The following is a 21,867-nucleotide window of genomic DNA, read 5'->3' on the forward strand; positions in this document are numbered from 1 at the left end:
ATGTAACACTCAGGATTTTAAAGCGTAGTACAGATGGCAGCTCACTTGCCTGTCACTGAGACCCATTGACTTTATGTGACGTGCATGCTGGCTGCAGATGGTTGAAGTTTGAAGAGGATGTGGAGGATGGAGGAGAGAGGTGGAGTAAGCCATACGTGGCCACGTTGTCTCTGCACAGCCTGTTTGAGCTGCGCAGCTGCATTATCAATTGCACCGTGCTGCTGGACATGAGGGCCGACACCCTAGAGGAGGTCGCAGGTACGCAGCTATTTCACTCTGTAAAATCCCCAGTATTAATACCAAGCTCTTGCATCAGGATTAATATTGTAAGATTAGAGATCAGTTTTGCAGTTTTGTGTTGCAATTACTAAGTGATGTAATGAGGTGTATACATTTTGTCTCAAATTACATTACTGAGACTGTCCTTTTAGTCATAAAAAAACTAACAAATTGTAAGACCAATCCTCAACGGTAAATGTTTATCAAGTTTGACTTGCAACAGTAAAAACTAGATACGGGTGCTCCCCTGGAGTACATGTCTCTACCAGGGCTATGGAAGTCGTGGGTCGCAGCCATCAGGACCCTGAGGAAGTTGTAGGAGGAAATATCTTTTCTACGACACACGGTTCAACTTTTCACATTTGTGGCACTTTCTATGGGCAGAAGTGAGATCACCTTTGACTCTGCGTTGTTTAGATGCCCCTCAAAATGTGATAACAATTTGGGGTTAATCGCACGATTTGTTCATGCTTTTTGCATGCATGCTCAAACACACACTCACAAACTTCTCACTTAATAAATCTGTGCGTTCCATAGATATGGTTCTAGACCACCAGGAGCTGTACTCTCCACTAGGGGATGAGATCAGGAAGAAGGTGTATGAGACTCTGCTGAAGCAGCATCATCACCAGAACCAGAAGAAGCTCTCTAACCGCCTACCCATCGTGCGTACCTTTGCCGACATCAGCCGGCGGGCATCCGAACAGCACCTGGACAAGAACAGTGAGGCCTCTCGTACAGCACTGCCTTAACATAAGTCAATTTCTGATGCGTGACCCAATGTGGAATCAAGTATAAATCAAGGGTTACACACAATCACACTTGGGAGATCCCAGTACAACCACAGTCTTACAGTATGTTTGATAATGTTGGCCAGTGAGAGAAGTTGGGTTGGGGGGAGTTTAGGTGGGTATTACAATATTTGTGATTGTTGCTCAGTCACCAGCCAGATGTTTCCTCTTTGTCCAGTGGATAAAACCGGTAACCTTCCAGCCACCGCTGCGCTGCCCTTAGGTTGGTCAAACTAGGACAAAGCTCCAACTTTGAGCACCGTGACTCAGTGGATTTTATGGCTGTAGTAGCAGCATTTCTGAAAGACATAATTACGTATTTACTCTTTGGATTCCCCTTTGTCATTGATGCCATGTGTGTTCAGCTTTAAGCTCCATGAAATTAGTATACTTTTTCAACATTTTCATTTGATAAAATGTAATCCCTTCAATCCTGTCAGGCAGCTTGATTTTTTTATCGTGTTTGCATCTGTCTGGGTTTTTAGAGGTAGAAACATGCTGGTTATCCCAATGGGAAACCCTCATTCACATTCACACTGTTTGTTCCTGTTTGCCAACTGCAAAACATTCAATAACGTATCCATCAATTCTTTGTCTGAATTTATCCTAGGTCCACTAGCCTCTTCTCAGTCTCAGTTAGCAGGACATGATGGGAAACATGATATCAGTCGAGAGAATAGTGCTGTGGACTTCAGCAAGGTACAGTACAATGATATGACGCAGTCAAAAAATATTACTTAATTTAAAATATACCCCACATTTAGTGAAATAGAGATTTTGACAATCTGATAAAGGGGATAATATATTTTGGGTGTCAAATATAATAAATCTTCGTCTTTGGTGTTGAGCCAAACTGCAAAAGCAGCAAAATCATAATAAAAGGAATAGGGCTTGCAACTGACTTTCAATGCTCCAAAATTCAGGTTAACCTGAAGTAGACCGCAAGGTTGAAACGTTGTTTTGCCGCTGTTTATTAAACTTTTGGAGCATTGAAAGTGAGTTGCGAGCCCTTCCTTTTACTAAATATAATATATCTAACAAAAACTATTGAAAATGTTTTTGAGGATCTAAAATGTATTTTCAAATACATTTGAGAATTTGTTTTCTATAACATTGAAATATGAAGATATAATATATTTTTGTAATCTGTGACTGCACAGGCCTACCAAGGTAACATGTTAATGTTGAAACTTATTTGACATATCCCCAAATGGTGATTTCATATTTAGCAAATAGGAAGTGAGTATTAATCTATTAATATAGTATTAGTATTAATTATTGTTTTGAGGAGCAAAATAAACTCTGGTATTAGGTTGCTGACATAAATAAAAAATATTTAGTTGATTTTTCCATAAGTATGGTTTTTGAACACTGACATGTGACAGACAGTCATTTTATTAGTGTGTTAGTGCAAGCAAACAATAATTCCTTGTATTTATTTCTTACAGGACAGTCATCTGTTAATGAGTTAGGATTATAAAGAGCTAGCTGTGATGTTATAAATATATCCAACACCATGAAGAACATGGCTACAATCACAAATCTAAAATCCTTGCAGGAAATCCTATTTCCTTTATTTTTTTTTTCAGTTCTATTATACTGGGCATTTAATGTGTTTTGTTCAGTTCACTGACGCATTTATGAAATGTACAGTGCACTGTGCCCTATAAACAGAATGAAACCAGGTATATAGGAAAGAGGATTAATGATTAGAGGATTCATTATTAAATTAAACTCAGATGGATCATCTCTAGACTAACCTTCAAGTGTTGAAGGTTAAAATCCCAAATCTGTACACATTTGAAGATGTGTCAAGAAGATGTGTCAACATATTCAAATAGCCGAAAAAAATGTAATAGGGCTGAAGTGTTTGCTGCAGACCCCTTAGAATCCCCTCAAGTACCCCTGAGAGTCCCCGGACCCTACTTTGAGAACCAGTACCTTGTATTATCTTTGTAAATATTCTATATTGTGCCCTTTTTCTAGATAGACCTTCATTTCATGAAGAAGATCCCCCATGGGGCGGAGGCATGTAACGTGCTGGTGGGGGAACTGGAGTTTCTAAATAAGCCGGTGGTGGCATTTGTTCGTCTCATACCTGCGGTCCTGCTCAACGGTCTGACTGAGGTCCCCATTGCCACAAGGTTCATGCAGATCACATTAGTTTTGCAGATCACATTGTTATTAAATCATTATTATTATTATCACATTAGGTCCAAGGACCATACCATACCGGTGGTCTAGCATGTTCCACCCATCGCCTACAACTCACGCTGTATACTTGACATTACTGATGAACATTTTCTAAAGCATAGGTTTGTTTGATTTTTGAGGAAGCATTTCAGTATGGTATGAAAGTCAACTCGCAGAGACTTTAAACTTGCCAGACACACACACACGCAAATTATTTCATTATGTTTTTGATAAGTTGCATTATCTTTGAGTTTTAAATAAGGCTTTTTAAATGGCTAATTGATTTTGACAAGTCTAAAAATAAATTTTTAGAACGGAAAAACAGCCGGAAAAACAGAGAATTCTAAGGTGGGTTTAGTACCTGAAAGTTTGAAGGAAAAAAATTTATCGAGTAAAAAAAACATTCCAAAGCATACAACTGGTTGTATGCTTTGGAATGGTTGGCAGTATGTCAATTTGATAGTCCTTGAACTCAACCAGTCAAACTCCTTATTTTAACTCCTGTAACTCGTGATATGATTCAACATTGAATGTCCTCTTCTCACATTCTTATACAATATATCATATGAAAGGAGATTGCTTTCATTTTTGTATAACATTAACACTTCACTTTTATGGGGCATGCTAGTGACTAGCCGGATAGTGACCACATAATCACAAAGTTCCAGGCTATAAACTGAAGTAAAACTGGCTAAAAAAGACACTTAATTTTTATCCCAACAATTACATATTCAATATTTCTGTTTACTCTTCTAGGTTTTTATTTATACTCTTGGGGCCTCTGGGAACAGCGCCTCAGTATCATGAGATTGGCAGATCCATCGCAACGCTTATGACAGATGAGGTAAGAATCCTCTCACTAATAAGCACTCAGTTGCTTAGCCAAAAGTCTGTGTTTATTTTATTTATTTGCTAATCTTGGAATTGATGAAAAGGAAAATGTTAAAAGAGAGTGCATTGCTTTGACAATCCAAAACAACTTGTCATATTCAGTTTCTTCAAATAAGGAACATCTTGGAGCCCAGACAGCAGAGCTCATCAAATTGAAGTGCTGAAACACTTCCTACAGTATAGTCATCAGCATGATTTGTCAGCCCTCACAACCCCACTTTTCCTCAGGCACTCAGACTTCACTGTGATAGAAACTTACTGCTTGACTTTACAAATCCAAAATTGTTAACACTGCAAAAGCCAGCAGTTCTAGATGTAGGCTACTAATGGTGGAGGGGGCCTAGTTTAGAGCCCTTGGGAATCCGGTCAAATAAGTATATTGTAGGGTTTAAGTGGTTAACGTGAGAGGGTTTCTGTCATTTCCAGGTTTTCCACGATGTGGCTTACAAAGCTAAAGACAGGACTGACCTAATAGCTGGGATTGATGAGTTCCTTGACCAGGTGACAGTCCTTCCGCCAGGTGAATGGGACCCATCCATACGGATAGAGCCACCAAAAAGCGTACCTTCTCAGGTACGTTTGGATGCTACGACATTTCGGCATCGGTTTTTCAGATCACATGAATCACCTTTTTAAACCATGAACTCTAGGCGTCACTATACTGGGGGAACATTCGGCTATTGTTGGCCAGTGTTAATTTTGACAGCAAATGTTTTGTCTAGTTTTTATTTAGTCTTAGTTTTAGTCATCATAGCTTCATTTTTATTTAGTTTTCGTCAGTGAAAAAAGGTAGTTGACGGCATTTTTTTTTGTCATAGTTTTAGTCGACGAAATTAACTTTAACTAATTGTTGGCAAAGATGTTTAGTGAAGAAGGAAAACAGGAAGGGGCCTAATATAGAGCCCTTGTGTATCCGGTTTTGTTAAGTATAGGGTTTAAGTGGTTAAACATATTTTATCTCGTCTGCTGTGCATTGTTTTTTCGTTTTGTTTGTTTGTTTGTTTTGGACAGGACAAGAGGAAGAATACAAACAATTTACATAACGGTTTAGCACATGGCTGTGAGGAAGAGGAGCAGGAAGGCCATGGGGGCCAAGAGCTGCAGCGCACCGGAAGGTGGGCATTCAGGGAGAGAATAACAGTGTATTGATTTCTGATTGCAGCAGCGGTAGCGCTGTGATGGAACTATGATGCATTTTAAGCAGCTGTGATGTAGTGGTGTAGAAGTATTTTATGGTCGTTTGTTGCACTACATGAAATGGTATTGATTTAGTTTGGTCTTACAAAATGTTCTCTTTTTAAATTTGGCTCTACCTCGCGATATTTGACAACAAATCTACAGCGGATAGATACCCTGTAAGTCTGCGGGAAGAGGAAATGACAGGCTGGCTATAGTTGTAGTGATAAAGTAGTTTCCATAGCAACCCTCTGCCATGAGGTGTCTATTTGCAGCTAGATTTTTTTTTTCATCAGAGCAACATATCATGCCAAGTCATACTCCAGACTTCAACATATTGCAGCGAGCGAATGAAAAGGAAAGTAAGTCAGCAAAACGAAAAGCAGAATATCTTAGATTTCCGATGCTGAAACCTTTTTTTAAACTGATATATGCACGTATTTGCACACGCACGCACGCACGCACGCACGCATGCATGTATGCACGCACGCATGCACACACACAGCATTATGCTATTTATGCAGTATCTTATATAAATATTGAAGTCATATTCTCTATTCCCAGGCTGTTCGGCGGTCTCATCCAAGATATCAAACGCAAGAGGCCTCACTACCTGTCCGACTACACTGATGCTATTAACTTGCAGTGTCTGGCCTCTATCCTGTTCCTGTACTGTGCCTGCATGTCCCCGGTCATCACCTTTGGGGGACTGCTGGGTGAAGCAACAGAAGGACGCATAGTAAGACACCAGCCCCACTGTAAAGCACTCTTGAGGAATGATTAATTTTGCTTCTGGATTTCCGAGCTAACCCTCTATTAATCATTCTTTCCTCTGTCATCCAGAGTGCAATTGAGTCACTGTTTGGAGCCTCAATGACAGGAATAGCCTACTCTCTGTTTGCTGGACAGCCACTTACGATCCTGGGCAGCACAGGGCCAGTGCTTGTGTTTGAAAAGATATTGTTCAAATTCTGCAAGTATGTTTCTCTTGTACTGTATGCAATTCATAGCCTCACGAACACACATGCAAAAACAGTAATGTGGTGATTAATTATCTCAATGTAGTACAGTTTGTTGCAACCCATGGCACATAGCCCAGACTGCTGTGGTCGTATGGTAAATTTAATTTGTATATTGCACATGGCTGATAATCTGTGATTAGATTGTCTGGTACTGTAGCTATTTGCCTGACATAGGGGAAGTTCAGTGGAAATGGGTCATCTTTACAACATCCAACGTCATATAGATTATTTAATGCACTACTGGCAAAAAAGGCTGTTCCATTTCCATTGTGATTATGACTTGCATGTCTTACGGTGGAGCAGAAATTACACGATCCACAGATTTATTGTGTGTTTCGCTTTCAAACAGGGAGTATGGATTATCCTATCTGTCGCTGAGAACCTGCATTGGACTGTGGACAGCGTTTCTTTGTATCGTCCTTGTGGCCACTGAAGCCAGCTCCCTCGTTTGCTACATCACACGTTTTACAGAGGAGGCCTTCGCCTCACTCATCTGCATCATCTTCATCTACGAAGCCATGGAGAAGCTTATCACCCTGGGGAAGTACTATCCCTTCAACAAGAACAACGACCTGGACAAACTCTCCATGTACTCGTATGTGGCTGATCTATATAATCCAATCCATGTCACACAAAAGAAAATGGCTCATTTTCAACTGATTAAAGGTTGTTCAGCACTTTGATAATCCATCATTTCTAAGCAATTTTTGCAATGAGGTACAAATTCGAAGAATAGGGCAACTTTCTGGTTGCAATACCTATGCTTTTCTGTGGACTAATGAAAAGATGAATAATTGCTAAGTACAAGTTCTTAGAAGTTGATCCCTGACAGATTTGACTGTGACCCAGATATTGGCTTCCACAGATGTTCCTGTGTTGAGCCATCTGACCCCAGCAATGTCACCCGAAGATTCTGGGAAACCAAGAACATCACTCCCTCTGAGATCTACTGGGAGGCGCTGGGGGTCAAGGTACCACAAGCATTCCATTTTATTGTGTAAAAACGGGTTCAGTCGGTCATGGAGGCTTTCGACACTTAGCGGTGAAAATCAACTGGTTATGCGAAGGCCGACAGACAGAAAAGAGCAAATTTATGTTGTGCCCCTTAAAATGGCACACTTTTCCAGATGGAGCAGGCCCAAGGGAGGAGATTAAGGATATGTGGACTGGATTACATTGGATTACAAATGCCAAATCACGATAAAAGCACAAAAAAAAAGAATTACCATGTTAACTTTTGTGTACAGGGATGCTCTTAAATCCTGTCTGTGATAACTTAATCTCTCAAGACAGATTCTGCAAACAGCAGAATCTGTCAGCACCACTTCCCTACACATGTAATAAAAAATACTATAAACAAAAAAGCTATGGAACAACACTTGAGAGTCCTTGGCATGGGGAACTCCTATCTTAGGTGATCCAAGGGTCAGATTGCATAATCATGCCATTCTACCTTATGTTTCAGGACTGCATTGAGAAGAAAGGGGAGTTTGAGGGCAACGCTTGCGGCCCGCGTGGACCATACGTACCAGACGTTCTGTTCTGGTGTGTTCTTCTCTTCTTCTCCACTGTCCTCATGTCTGCATTCCTCAAGGACTTCAAGTTCAGCAGTTACTTTCCCACAAAGGTACATACCGTATCGCACAATGCTTTTTCTATATTACAATGGTGTGCTATGATGCCCACCTGCATACAAAGTTACTGTTGTTCTGCTGAACCGGGTTTGTATAACACAGTGCCGTGGTGCTCTCTAGTGGCCATAGGCAGGTACTGTGGGGTAGTATGGGGGAAAGATGAAGAACCCCTATTTATTTCTCCTCCCAGTACCTTATGTGTTTGTGTATGTTTATTAGGGTATATTTATGACAAATCTGAATACTTCAGAGATTTGTTTTTCATGCTTTTCTCACCCTCAGGTGAGATCTATCATCAGCGACTTTGCTGTTTTCATCACCATCTTCACTATGGTCGCGGTGGACTATGCTTTAGGCGTGCCATCTCCAAAACTAAAGGTCCCCAGTGTGTTCAAGGTGAGTGACGCTGCAAGAAAAAATGAACCTTCATGTCGTCAAAAACCCTCACAAAATGTTTTGAAACAAAATATTGAACAGTTTTGAACAGACTGCTACAAAATTATCAATAATTCCCTGAACAGCCAACCAGGGATGACCGCGGTTGGTTCATTAGCCCTCTGGGCCCCAACCCCTGGTGGACAGCAGTCATATCTGTGGTTCCCGCTCTGCTGTGCACCATCCTTATCTTCATGGACCAACAGATCACCGCTGTCATCATCAACAGGAAGGAACACAAGCTCAAGGTACTTTCCAGGCTCATGTTGGAACTGGTTTGGCCTGTTGTGGGTTTCTCACATGAACCTGTTCACCACTCTCGTCCCATCACAGAATCGTGCAGTTCACATCAGAATACAGTTTGACTGGATTTATGATACAATTGTATTGTTTTAATCGTTTTCATTTGTGCATATTATTTCACTGTTCAAATCTGTTGTTCTTAAACGTGCAATATACACAGTAAAATCCTCAGTGTTAAATGATCTGTTTGTAACTCTGAGAGTGTACAAATGTAACCAAACCCGTAATTAACACGTATCAAGTTACCATAAACATATTCCTAATGATTATTGAAACTTTCCACTGGGGTGTCTTCCTTTAGAAAGGCTGTGGGTATCACCTGGATTTGTTCATCGTGGGCCTGATGCTTGGCGTGTGCTCCTTGATGGGCCTGCCGTGGTTCGTGGCGGCCACCGTGCTCTCCATCTCCCACGTCAACAGCCTGAAGCTGGAGTCCGAGTGCTCGGCTCCTGGAGAGCAGCCTAAGTTCCTTGGCATCAGGGAGCAGCGCTTCAGTGGCCTCATGATCTTCACCTTAATGGGCTCCTCTGTCTTCATGACCTCTGCGCTCAAGGTTAGTTGAGCTGTTTAACCACTTAAACCCTATATTCTTGACTCGTACGTCAATATCAATAATTGTTTGCCTTTTCTCGCCTATTATGACATGCCAAAAATAGGGACGCTAGGGTTCATGTGGTTACATTCATGTACTGTATTTGGTACTTAAATTCTATCTCTAGGGTCTATGTCATGGTGTATTGTGATGTGATGTGATTATATCAGAGCGTGTTGTTGACATAACATGATGTGGAATGCCCGTAGTTATCATGACATAATATGATTACTCACAGCCTTGAGTGTATTATTGCTTTTTTAACATGGTTACCAGCAATTAGCAGAAGGAATCACCCACAATTTAATCATACATATTATGTTGCTGATTATTACAACAGAGAATTACAGTATAATGCATTCAAATCGGGAGTTCCAATTCTACCGTGTTATGAGCAATAACTTTCTCCAGCCAACAGTATGTTATATTATCATTATACAATGGTTCAAGGGTTCAAACAATGCCTCTTAGGTGTGATATAATGACAATATACCATGAGCTGGAGTGAGATATTGCTTTTATAAGATGTTACCAAATATGGCAATATGAAAATCCTAGAATATCACAGTTTCACATTTTTAACCAGAAAAGTGCACTCCTCTGAGTGCAGATCTCCGCCAGGCCAGGTTGGCTAACCAGTGCCCCCAAATTTTGGAAGTCAATCATAGCCATTTTAAATGGAATATGAAGAATCAAGTTACTCCAGAGATAATGTGTACCGATTTGTGTGTGTTTTGGACAAAATCTGTAGGAGTAGTAGCAAAAAGTGTGTTTTGAGGAAAACGCAAAATGGCACAAACTGGGAGTTGCAGCATGATCCAAGGAATCCAGTTTGATTGTGCAATGTACGGTTCAAGAGTTATAGGCAAAAACATGAAGCAGCCTGTTATAGCGCCGTTCGATTAGAACATTTTGGGGTAGAGGTTCTTCCTCCCTACTGGGAGTGTGTGTGCAGTTTCATGACGATCAGTCCAGCGGTGCTGAAGATGAGCTGTTCACAGACGCACACATACAGACACGCAGACGGACGGGGTCGAAAACATAATCTCCGGCCTTCGGCTGGCGCAGATAATAATAATTTCATTACAAGAACAACTATGATAACAAAGTAGTCCTTGACTCAAACAAGGCGGTTGCTATGCACGTATGTATGTTTAGAATTTTCTTCAAGTCTGTCAGTCTCTGTTTTTGTTGGACAGTATAGGTGAAATAGAATAGTTTCCAGACAAGCCAAGACTGTATGCTGCAACCTGGCGCCCGCCGTCTCATGCCTGCTGTGGCATGATATAAATTTGTTCAAAGGCAGATGTCATGGCCATGATCTGGTTATTATTCCACACATATCGACCAATCAGACTGCATGCTTTGACTAACCTGTTTCATAAACACTGTTATGGTACAGTATGTGACAGTATATTCCTGTTGGATCATACAGTATATTCTGTGCTAGCATATTATACATTCCCCTTGTTTGTTTGTTTTTTACATACAGAAGGTTACTCGTCTTGCATTGCAACCTGTTCCTCTTCTCTACTTTGATTTCCTGAAATATGAGTAGTGTTATTGAGTAATATCTGTTGTCATTTTTAGTTAATTCCCATGCCTGTATTGTATGGAGTGTTCCTGTATATGGGAGCATCTTCTCTCAAAGGAATACAGGTAAATTGATTCAGTAATATTTTTTATGAAGCCACAACTTTGGTTTTATATATCATAGGATATAATGTCTATGTCTTTATATTCAGCCCTATTAGCCCTAAAGCCTCATTTATGCTCCATCGTATGACGGTGTCAGTGCCGAAAATAGTCGATCTACAAGCTCACAACGCATTGTGATGCAACACGTTGTGAGGTCAGCTATTTTCTGTGCTCAACACTGTCTGTGAAAATCAGGCTTAAGTCTGTCTCATATTAAGCCCTTGGGTATTTGCCATGCTATTTATTTCATCACCCCATATACAGTACATATATTTTAACATTTAGCAATTTCGTTTTTTAAAAGTGCAATAGAAATTTCATTTAGCAAAATGTCATTAGAACCATTCTGGAAAAGGGTATAGTCTTGCAACTTTGCTAAAATTTACAGTTTTCACTATGTAAAAGTGTTATCCAAGGGCTTAAGTTTCATTTTCACCATCACCAAATACTACGTTCATCTTAAGTTTGTTTGTGGAATTCTCCGTTTTATATATTTCCTATAATATTATATATTTTTAAGATTGATTGCAGTTGTTCAAAAGTGTAATTGTTTTCTGCAGCTATATGACCGTCTGAAGCTGTTTGCCATGCCGGGAAAGCACCAGCCAGACCTTATCTACCTGCGTTACGTCCCTCTGCGGAAGGTCCATCTCTTCACTATCATCCAGCTCTCTTGTCTGGTCATGCTGTGGGTCATTAAAAACTCCAGCTATGCCATTTTCTTCCCCATGATGGTATGAAATGAAAAACAGCCTCCTCCTCTCTTTTCACTGTACTGTACATCCCTATAATTCAGTTTTGTGATGCCTATTTCGGACAGTTCCATGAGAGTAAAACAGAGATTAATCCTACATGAAAATGTCTTCAAAATACCATTACAAAATGCAGTACTAGCCATTACTGCTTATTCTGGCACATCATGTTTTTCCCAAAGAGAAGTCAAATAGCTTCCACTCTAAATGTTGAACACAAAATATTGTAAGCAGGCTTGAATCATACACTGACCGTTGAAGACTGATGACACCAAAGGTTGGCTTAGAATAATTAATATTCAATCAATGTTTAAGTTAGACATTATAACATGATGTATTTCACCTGACCCCGCCAAATTCAACTTGACTAGAAGCGATTGCAGACTAATTTGTCAATATTTAGGGTAAATAAAAGTCACCCTACTAGATAATTTAGTGAGATGAATTACTGTGCCAAAATATTAAACTTAACAAATGAAACAACTACTACTATTACTGTATTACATAGTAAAATCATCAGTGTTCATTTATCCCATTGGTAACGGCCCATTTGGTTACATTTATACACTCTCTGAGTTAAGTGTGTGTGTGTGTACGCATGCGCACATGCGTGTATGTGTGTGTGTGTGTGTGTGTGTGTGTGTGTGTGTGTGTGTGTGTGTGTGTGCGTGTGCGTGTGCGTGTGCGTGTGCGTGTGCGTGTGTGTACTAATAACATACTAATCTTAACACAGGAATTGCCCTTGTTCTAATGTCTTGGTGTGTCTGATGGCCCTGCAGGTGTTGGCTCTGGTCTTCATTAGGAAGCTGATGGACTGTTTCTTCACCAAGAGAGACATGAGTTGGCTGGATGACCTCATGCCAGAATGCAAGAAGAAGAAGCTCGAGGAGGCTGTTGAAGAGGTGCATTTATCCTTGCATAATGATACACTTATTCAATAATAGTTACAGTTAGAAATAGAGAGATTATTAACTGCCTTTGAAGCACTACATTGTTCTCTTTGCACTCTAATGAGTTTTTTTTACCCTTACCCCTTTTTACCCTGTTTGTTGATTAGAGTTCATACTATTTACTCTGATGTCGCACTTTTAAATCGTTCTGAAAAGAGTCAATCTTAATAATTCTGTAAATTATTGTAAAATTGTCTATAGGTTCTGACATCGAAATTTTGTTGCCAAATGTTCTATAAGTACCTGGATTAGACTGGATTCTGAGTGCACACCGCCCAAGAACATCTCCTGTTTTTCCTGTTCAACTCTGCATGTCCTTGTGTATCTGTATAGGGGCTTTCACAAGTGTGCGCGTACAGTATCATCTACTGTACGATTCATCAGTGTTCTCATTAACTCAGACTGTGTTTGCTACATTATTAAGGAGGAGGAGCAGAGCATGCTGGGAGAGGATGATGGCGGAGAGCAAATGCCACTCCAAGGGTACACGTAAGTTACTATCCATCATACAAGTGAAATGTTTACAGTGTGTTATGTCTTTTGCCCATTGCAGCAGTACACAGAATGTGCTATGGGCATAGAATGACGTTTTTGCTTTCATTTTTCGTTTGTCAAAACTATTTAGCCTGATTTAGATTTTGTTATGCACCGGCCGGTGTCGCATGCCAGAAATAGCAGATCTAGATGATGTCACTGGTAGGCAGGTCTCTGAACTGTCCACAGTCCTCTGAGACACAGACTGAGTAGACAGAAATGGTACCATCTTATTAGTAAGGACCAATGTATGAAGATGGGTTGAAAATGGGTGAAGTGGTCCTTTAAGGTGGAAGTGTAAATAGTTTCTTGTTTGTTCTTGTTCTGTTAACAGCGGCATTACCCCCATCATCAACATCACAGACGAAATGTCCAAAGGTTCTTTTGGGGACACTTGGTACAACACTAGCTATGAGAACGCCGTAAATCAACAAGACCCCTCAAAATTGGGGTAAGGATGTATTCACATTCTATTGTGTATCTACGTCTATCTTGATTATTGAACCTCCCAAACTTTTAGGCCTATCCCTCTTGACATGAACCAGCCCTCATTGCCTAAACAGTTCCATATCTGAACTTTCTTATCAGTATAGTACACGTATGTCCACAGACAATCAGGGTGGTACTGGATAATCAGTTAATGCGCTGAAAAGCATAAAGCTCATTGAAAATCGGTTAGCCAAGCCAAGGGTCCTACTTCAAAACATAATCTATATGTACTGTATAGGTATATGCGCTGTATATGCAGGGGTGAAAGTGGCTTAAAGGTCTTGCCGGAACCATACCCCAACCTCCATCTCCTCATATTTCTTTTCCTCATTCATGCATCCCTGAAAATCAATTTCTTAATGCCTGGTATGGTGTAGAAATCACATGATAGAATATGTTTATTTAAATCAAATTATGTGTGTAGGGTTGCCTACCACAGAATAATGTCTTAATGTTGTACATGCGTTTGTGACAGGTTAATGAATATGGGATTTTGACAGCTGCCTTCCCCTCTTCTTACCGGAACGCCGTTCCGGCACCGAATCTTTTACCGGAACGGCGTTCCGTCCCGTTCCGGCCCGCGTTCCGGCCCACTTTCACCCCTGTGTATTAGGGCATTAACAGAATAGATCGAAGATTCGAAGATTCGACTATCAAACCACTATTCGACCACTATACATCAAAGTCGATTATTCAAAAATAAATAAATAATAATAATATATATATATATATTCTTTTGATTTTCTTTTTTTTTCAGTGGCTTTTCTACAGCAGACACGCAGCTGTGAGCTCTGGTGTTGGTAGTTTTCCTAATCCATTCATGGTTGATTGTTGTCAAATCATTTCATACTGTATGTGAGGTTGTGCCTGTCCCCTAAAAGTTGATGCGTCAATGCCATTGGCCAAATGGCCAATTAAAAAAAAAAAAATTATAATCAAATTGATTAATCGAATATTCGAATACTTATAAGTCGAATAAGTCGAATGCTAAAAATCAATATTCGTGAATGCCCTACTGTGTATATGTGTATGTACATTTATGTGTGTGTGCATGTTTGTGTGTGCAGTCTTAATATGCAAAGTGTCAGGTGTGTGTGTGTTATGTGTTTAAATATTGTAGAAAGTGATGAATCACAATACTAAGCAAAATGATATAATGGCAGAAAGAGCTTCATTCAATGAAAATAAAGGTGCAAATTAAGCTTTTTTTCCTGATTCTATCCACAGTTTCCCTCTCAAAATCTAATGGTGTGAGGAGGTCATGGACAGTTTGAGATTGTCAGTGAGTCTTGGATGTTCTCCATTCAGTGTGTTCTTCAAGGAACCAGTGTTGTGTGCTTCAATTCCTCAATCCTTTGAGATGTTTCTTTGTGTGTAAGTGAATAACCATACAGTATTTATTTGATGTGTCTGAATTGTTCTGCCCTTTCTTGTTTAATCAGATGCCACATTTTCTTTTCTTGTACTTTCAATTTGAAATGTGTAACAGTATACAAAACATGGCTCTGTTGAATATGTTAATTTATGAGAGTTTTAGATTTACTGCCAATCAAACAATGAAACTATTTTAAGGTATTTTTGTTTTTAAATCTATTTATTTGCATTTTGTATATTTTGTTTAAAACCATTGTACAATTATTCATTTTGGATATATTATGTAGTCTTTAATATTGGCGTAAATAACTAAAGGTATTGGTGAACACATCATTCACTGAAACTGCGTAGGCATTAATTATGAGAAAGATCCTGATGTTAGAAATAATAATTTCAGACTCTGTTACCAAATTGGAACTGGAACACTATCAAATTGAAGCTGATAAATGGGTACTCTCTCCTGATTGGATACAATTGGTTACACACCTGAAAATCTATTTTCTCTTTATTAAAGACAAGCAGGGAGACATCTGCTACTGAAGAAACACTCTACTGTTTAACAATGTTTACTAGAATATAGAGCTTTAATTTTTTCAACTTTTAGTTTTAAACAAAAATATATAACAGCACGTAAGGCACCTTTAATCTTCTGTTTCCAAGAAAATGTGTGAAATGAAAGCTCTATAACCATGTAATGTTGTATGTTTAAGTTCATTCATGACCATAGTCCATAGAAATGGTTGCAACTCCTGATTCAACCACTTAAACCCTATATTCTTTGGTCCCCTCCTTTGTTTCCCTCTACACCATACAGTATGTCTTTGCCAAATAGCCAATCTACATTACATGCCCAGAATTGGGACGCTAGGGTTTAAGTGGTTAATGAGCAGATTTTCTCAGAGACAAAATTAGGGCAACATGCCATTTTGCATTTGAGAGGGGATTATAGGTCCTACAAGATTATTTTGCTGCTTCTTGTCAATATACTTTATAGTGAGACTCCATTTCAGCAGTCCCAATAAAAATACATTTGATCATATTATTAATCTGTTATGTTGTTGTTATTGATATTTGGGTTTGATTCCCCCCCTTTGTAACATTTTATGGAATACAATTTTATTATGTTTCTATCTCTTATACACATACAATTATCTTCATAAATATCTGAGTACTCTTACTTACTTACCCCCTGTCTTGATGATCACACTTTCAATTGTAAAAGCACACATCATAAATGATTACGTATTTTTGTCCATAAAGCCTATACATTTACTTTAGAACAATTCACAACTCTGAGGTGCAGAGAAATTATTAGATGGATGCACACACGCACACAGTTTAATATGGCACTAAAGAGACTGGATTTGCTGAGGATAAATGCCCATCATCTGACCCTCTGAGATTTAGCCTATAAATAGATTTGAGTGGGCAGGTTTTTTTGTAATCAACAGATGGTTTGATGCACTATGGATGACAGCTCGGAGAGGTAACGCATCCCAAGGCATGTCAAGTAGCTGGCTCATGTGAATTATTGTTTTGTCTCTATGCCAGAAAGACCTGAACAGCGTTGACCTAATCAGTGATCCCAACAAATCCATGTTGATTGACATGATTTCTTTCTCCTCTCAGTTAGCTTATGTCTCCTCGGCTTGGCTGTCAGTGCTGCTTCATTGGGAAATCTTTCTGTAATACAGTTGACAGGTGAGACACGCCATGCCTTTACCTGACTTAAATCCCAAACGTTTTTTTTTGGTCCCCGGCCTCTTCAAACAGAGTTATTCTATTAAATCATATGTGGCAGTAGGTCTGGTTTGTTGTTGAGGTACGCTCTGTCGCAGCAGTTAACGCCTGTGATTAATTGGGCTGATTGTCCGTCATGCTCAAATCATGACAGACGGACTGTCCCTGAAAATTACTTTCTTAAGACCTAACGCTAATGGATTGAACCGACCAAGTGGTAATATGCCAGTTTAGTTTTATTCATTTGAAAGGACAATAATACCCTGTGTGTGTGTGTGGTGAACTGTCAGCCCCAGGTCTCGAGTCATCCATTTTCAAGGGCTTGTTGCACATGCTATTACAGCTCCTGTGGAAGCACCACACATGTATGGTGAACACAATTCTCAGTGTTACTCTCAGAGTGTACAAATGTAACCAAATGGACCTGTACATTTGTACACTCTCAAAGTGGATAAATGAACACTGAGGATTTTACTGTGCTGTTAGAGTACATTTCACATTGTATGCTTACATTATAGACAGATAATACTGATAAACCATGAAGGAAATTGCCTTTATAACAAGTTTGTCTTGATTTTCATTTATACAAATTTATGCATTTATAAATTGATAGCCTAACAAAACATAGTAATTTTGCACACAGCATTTAATTCCCATGTGTAGTAGGAATTTCAACTACACACCACAGTGTTTTGTAGCGTAATGTATGCTATTTTAACCCCAACCATAAATGCAGCTACTGTATTTGCCTTCTATTTTGTATTTACAGTACAAATAGGTCAAAAAAACAACTATGCAGGCTGCTATTTAAATATCCACATTTACTCTCTAGTCATCATTTACCTCCAATTACATTCTATTCTTGCTGGGTGCATCCTATTGCATTGTCATATTATATGTTTAACAATTCTATATTTATTAAACATTGCTCTCAGAGATTGCAGGTACTCTTTTCTTTATTGAATAGCAGAAGAGTCTGCAAACCTGGAACAAATGTGTGTCTGCAAGTGTACATAGCAGCAATGAAGGTATACTGTATTTATTTCTATTTTGTGTGTGTTAAATAGCTCTATAGTAATCATTGCTTTGGTGTTTCTTCCGTAACAGGTGTTTCCTGTCTCTCCAGCTCTTTAGTGAATAGAAAATACATTTTCAGGTCAGGATACCAATTTTTTTCCAGTCAGGGGAGAGAACTTATACACTACAGGATACAGGACAAATATATGAAATTGGTGTGTTGAGTGATGAGACAAAAAATAAATATGCAGACAAAATTGGAACTGGAACACTATAAAACTGAAGCTGGTAAATTGTCTTTGTGGGGTTATCTCTCCTGATTGGATGAAATTGGCACCCCACCTGAAAATGTAATTTCTCTTTACTAAAGAGATGAAAAGCCAAGAGACCACCGTTACTAAACAAACACTCTATAGCAATGATTGCTATGAGAAATAAAGCCTTTACCTTTCAACAAAAAACTAAAAAATATTAAAAAAATATCACAGCACCTTTAATGGCATATTTTAGTATTGGAAATTAAAGCTGACTTTGTATGAATAATAAAGTCATTTAGCCTATCCAGTAACGATGTAAGCTTGGTCCTGGATTCTTAATTCACACAGTGTCAATAGGTGCTACACGATTTAAACTATTCCATTTTAGTTGACAACCCTTCCTTCAGTGAGGACTAACAAAGGGACTATTATAATGAGAGGAATTTAATAGCATGACCAGAGAAAAACATAGAATGGCACAGACTGGGTGTAAAATGATTTGTTTTATTCTTTTGGATGTGTCAGGAGACAGTGAGTGGTGGTTCTTTGTTGAATCTTGTGGATTCTACTCTCGTCTGCCCCGGCCGGTCTTCAGCCAAGACACAAACTCCTTGGCTGCCTGATCCTGCAGGTAAGAGCTCACGTCACTGGTGTAGGTGCCATCTGCGTGGCGTCTAGTGGGACCACTGTGAAAACAGACATAGAGACGTTTACAACTAAACTCTTTATTCTAGTAACACAAAAAAACAAGAGAAACAAGTTATTATGAAACGCAACAGTCTGATCAATGGTCCTCCTATTGATGACCTGCAATTCTTGCTGCATAGTGTGCACACTAAAATAATTTAAAATAATTTAATTCTGTGAATTCTGCTGGAACCTTAGGGGTCCATATTTTCACTTAGAGTTAAATGACCGCTGAGGATTTTACTTTGTAGAAGGCTAAACAAGTCCTGTCAGAAGAAAAATGAATAAACACCTACCCGTATCCGTTTCTTTTTGAATTTTTAAGCCACTGTACAAAGTCTTGTGCTCGCCTCGTCTCCAGGTATTTACTGTAGTCGTTGGAGAACGTTCCCTCTGAATGTCTCTTCATGTTTGACGGCTCTCTGGGATCGCTGAACATAGAGTCATCTGACGATAGGCTGCAAATCAACACACATTAGAACACAAACACACACACACACACACACACACACACACACACACACACACACACACACACACACACACACACACACACACACACACACACACACACACACACACACACACACACACACACCACTGACTAGGCAAAAGTTTTAATGCAACATACTTTTCACTTTAACTCAAGTGTGCTTGTGAAGATTATTATTATTATATAAGCAGTACAAGTAACATTTTTCAAATAATTTGGCTACTTTCCACTCTAGTTTTTAATTAAATATGCATTCTCTTTGCTTTATTGTCTCACAGAGACTTCAGCCAAATTGATTTTATTTCTAATGAACAAGCACTTATACTTTCTGATTAATTAAACAAATCAGATCATATGAAGTAACTCTGTGCTTGAGTTATCTTTTCACTAAATACATTCTTACTCTTACTCAAGTCAATTATTATATTCTACTTTTACATCTACTTGGTTTATTATCATTTTAATGTAAGAACACTTTTACTTTACTTTGAGAATAAGACTGTGTAAAGTTTGTATTCGGCATCTAAGTTCCAGCGTGCCAGGTCTACAGTGTGTGTGAATGGCAGAAAGCTGATTGGAGAAAGTCTTACCTGGAGTTCTCGTCTGTGTCCTGGTCTGGGACTTGCCAGCTGCTCTGGATGATGATGAGCAGTAGGAGCCCGGCTAAAGAGTGAGCGCTTTTCATTGTCTGGGATTCTGAAGAACGAAAAAAACCAAACGGAAGAGAGCACAGGTGACAATCCAGTTCTGGGTGGGGAACACTAGCCAAAAATAGCAGATCTACAAGTCTCACAACGCGTCATGTTGTGAGCGATGTGTAGTGAGCGATGTGTAGTGAGCGATGTGTAGTGAGCTTTGCAGATCAACAATTTTTGGCGAAGGGATTTGGTGTAGACAGGAAAAAGCGGTCCAAGTAACAGAGTTTTAAGTGGTTAACCCGTTCAATCCAGGGACACATCTGTGTCATTTTAGATTCCTTTGGGCTATTCAAAAATAGCAGATATACAAGCTCATAGCGCGGCACCGAGTGCCGCGCTATGAGCTTGTAGATCTGCTATTTTTTTTAAATCATGAAAATTTGTGCAAATATTAGATTATTTTCTTTTTTAAGCGGACATTTGTAACTCAAATCTTTGCTTCTGGAGGTCCCTGGAACTAAACGAATGTTCGCTTTAAAACATACGTATTCAAAGATTTTCAAGATTTTTTCAAAAATAGCAGATCTACAAGCTCATAGCGCGGCACTCGGTGCCGCACAATGAGCTTGTATATCTGCTATTTTTGAATAGCCAAAGAAATCTAAAATGACAGATGCTTTCCCGGATCGAAAGGGTTAAATCGTACCCAGATGCCACTGAGTGATGGTGAGGAAAAAGGGGTTTGAAGATTCTCACCTGGGGCTCCTTTCTGGTTGAGCGTGCAGGAAGAACGGGATGCCAAGGTGCGGTACGGAGAATCTCGGTGCGCTTGTTGTCCCTGGCGTTCTGGAGCCGTTTGGTTTCATGGTCCCTTCTTGGTCTGGTGAGGCTTATATAGTTGAGCTGGGTGGCAGAATCCCAAGTGGTACCCCCCTCATCCCCCAAAGCCCCCCTCCTCCCCTCAACGTATCCTCTGTTACTCTCGATCCATTAGTCAGCTTCCACCTCAGTCCACTTGATGCATTTGACTTTTTATTTTTTTTTAAAGGAAAAAAAAAGGTGGAAATATCTGAAAGGTAAAAGCTGTTACTTGAGGTGACAAAATCAAACATGACCTCTACCCTGACAAATACTCTTTTTTTTTAAAGTTAATTTGCTTGCTTAGCTTGATGCTTGCTGTCTCTCAGAGCTAAAACAGAGACTGTGGAAGATTCACTAGCTTGCCCTTTAATCCCAGTTGCCTCCATTCACAATTTACCTGAAATCAGAAGACATTACTACATTTAAGGAAATTGAGAAAAAAACGTTTCTGTCTACATCTCTAGGAGTGTCCTTAATACTTTATTTAAAACACCCAATGACCACTTACAGTATATGTACAGTAGCCATGTATAATTACACTATAATCCATTATAAGTTATTATAATGCATTATAAAATGATTAAAACTGTGAGAATTATAAAGCTGCATGTAATATATGATCATATTTAACCACTTAAACCATACATTCTTTATTGGCCGGGGGCCCCTATACTTGGTCCCCTCCTTTTTTCCCTCTACACCAACAAATCTCTTATCCAAAAGTAGCGGATCTACAAGCTCACAACGTGTCTCAATGCGACACATTCTGTACCTGTAGATATGCTATTTTACTTATTTTGACAAGCCCAGAATAGGGACACTAGTTTTCATATGGTTACTCTATGCCCCTATACTTGGTCCCCTCCTTTTTTCCCTCTACACCAACAAATCTCTTATCCAAAAGTAGCGGATCTACAAGCTCACAACGTGTCTCAATGCGACACATTCTGTACCTGTAGATATGCTATTTTACTTATTTTGACAAGCCCAGAATAGGGACACTAGTTTTCATATGGTTACTCTATGCCACTTGCAGTGTATGTTTATGCAGTAAATAAGAG

General features: G+C 39.3%; 2 protein-coding genes across 2 annotated transcripts in view; one reads left to right on the top strand and one right to left on the bottom strand.

The window, feature by feature from the left end:
- slc4a10b (solute carrier family 4 member 10b) overlaps positions 1 to 16,074 on the top strand; it is a gene marked incomplete at its 5' end in the record, with an annotated part of 31,410 nt that extends 15,336 nt beyond the window's left edge. Inside the window, 22 exons of the mRNA XM_080412213.1 lie at positions 98 to 258; positions 817 to 1,002; positions 1,681 to 1,769; positions 3,057 to 3,214; positions 4,020 to 4,107; positions 4,581 to 4,727; positions 5,166 to 5,269; positions 5,895 to 6,069; positions 6,174 to 6,307; positions 6,702 to 6,947; positions 7,218 to 7,323; positions 7,818 to 7,979; positions 8,269 to 8,382; positions 8,508 to 8,669; positions 9,026 to 9,277; positions 10,907 to 10,975; positions 11,575 to 11,748; positions 12,546 to 12,668; positions 13,141 to 13,205; positions 13,585 to 13,701; positions 14,497 to 14,535; positions 14,967 to 16,074. Coding sequence (XP_080268339.1) covers positions 98 to 258; positions 817 to 1,002; positions 1,681 to 1,769; positions 3,057 to 3,214; positions 4,020 to 4,107; positions 4,581 to 4,727; positions 5,166 to 5,269; positions 5,895 to 6,069; positions 6,174 to 6,307; positions 6,702 to 6,947; positions 7,218 to 7,323; positions 7,818 to 7,979; positions 8,269 to 8,382; positions 8,508 to 8,669; positions 9,026 to 9,277; positions 10,907 to 10,975; positions 11,575 to 11,748; positions 12,546 to 12,668; positions 13,141 to 13,205; positions 13,585 to 13,701; positions 14,497 to 14,527 — 2,863 coding nt within the window. The 3' untranslated portion in view covers positions 14,528 to 14,535; positions 14,967 to 16,074. The remainder of the gene's footprint in view (positions 1 to 97; positions 259 to 816; positions 1,003 to 1,680; positions 1,770 to 3,056; positions 3,215 to 4,019; positions 4,108 to 4,580; positions 4,728 to 5,165; positions 5,270 to 5,894; positions 6,070 to 6,173; positions 6,308 to 6,701; positions 6,948 to 7,217; positions 7,324 to 7,817; positions 7,980 to 8,268; positions 8,383 to 8,507; positions 8,670 to 9,025; positions 9,278 to 10,906; positions 10,976 to 11,574; positions 11,749 to 12,545; positions 12,669 to 13,140; positions 13,206 to 13,584; positions 13,702 to 14,496; positions 14,536 to 14,966) is intronic.
- A 2,618-nt stretch (positions 16,075 to 18,692) lies between these two features.
- On the bottom strand, positions 18,693 to 20,831 carry gcgb (glucagon b; the record flags this gene model as incomplete). The annotated part of the gene is made up of 4 exons (XM_080412693.1): positions 20,702 to 20,831; positions 19,898 to 20,003; positions 19,111 to 19,272; positions 18,693 to 18,813 (listed from the first exon to the last, which is right to left on the bottom strand). The coding sequence occupies exons 2-4, from the start codon at positions 19,990 to 19,992 to the stop codon at positions 18,693 to 18,695; spliced, it is 378 nt and encodes a 125-aa protein (XP_080268819.1). The 5' UTR covers positions 19,993 to 20,003; positions 20,702 to 20,831.
- Between the last annotated feature and the right edge of the window lie 1,036 nt (positions 20,832 to 21,867).

Source organism: Gymnoscopelus braueri (assembly GCF_963280865.1).
Source record: "Gymnoscopelus braueri genome assembly, chromosome: 18".
Lineage (NCBI taxonomy): Eukaryota > Metazoa > Chordata > Actinopteri > Myctophiformes > Myctophidae > Gymnoscopelus > Gymnoscopelus braueri.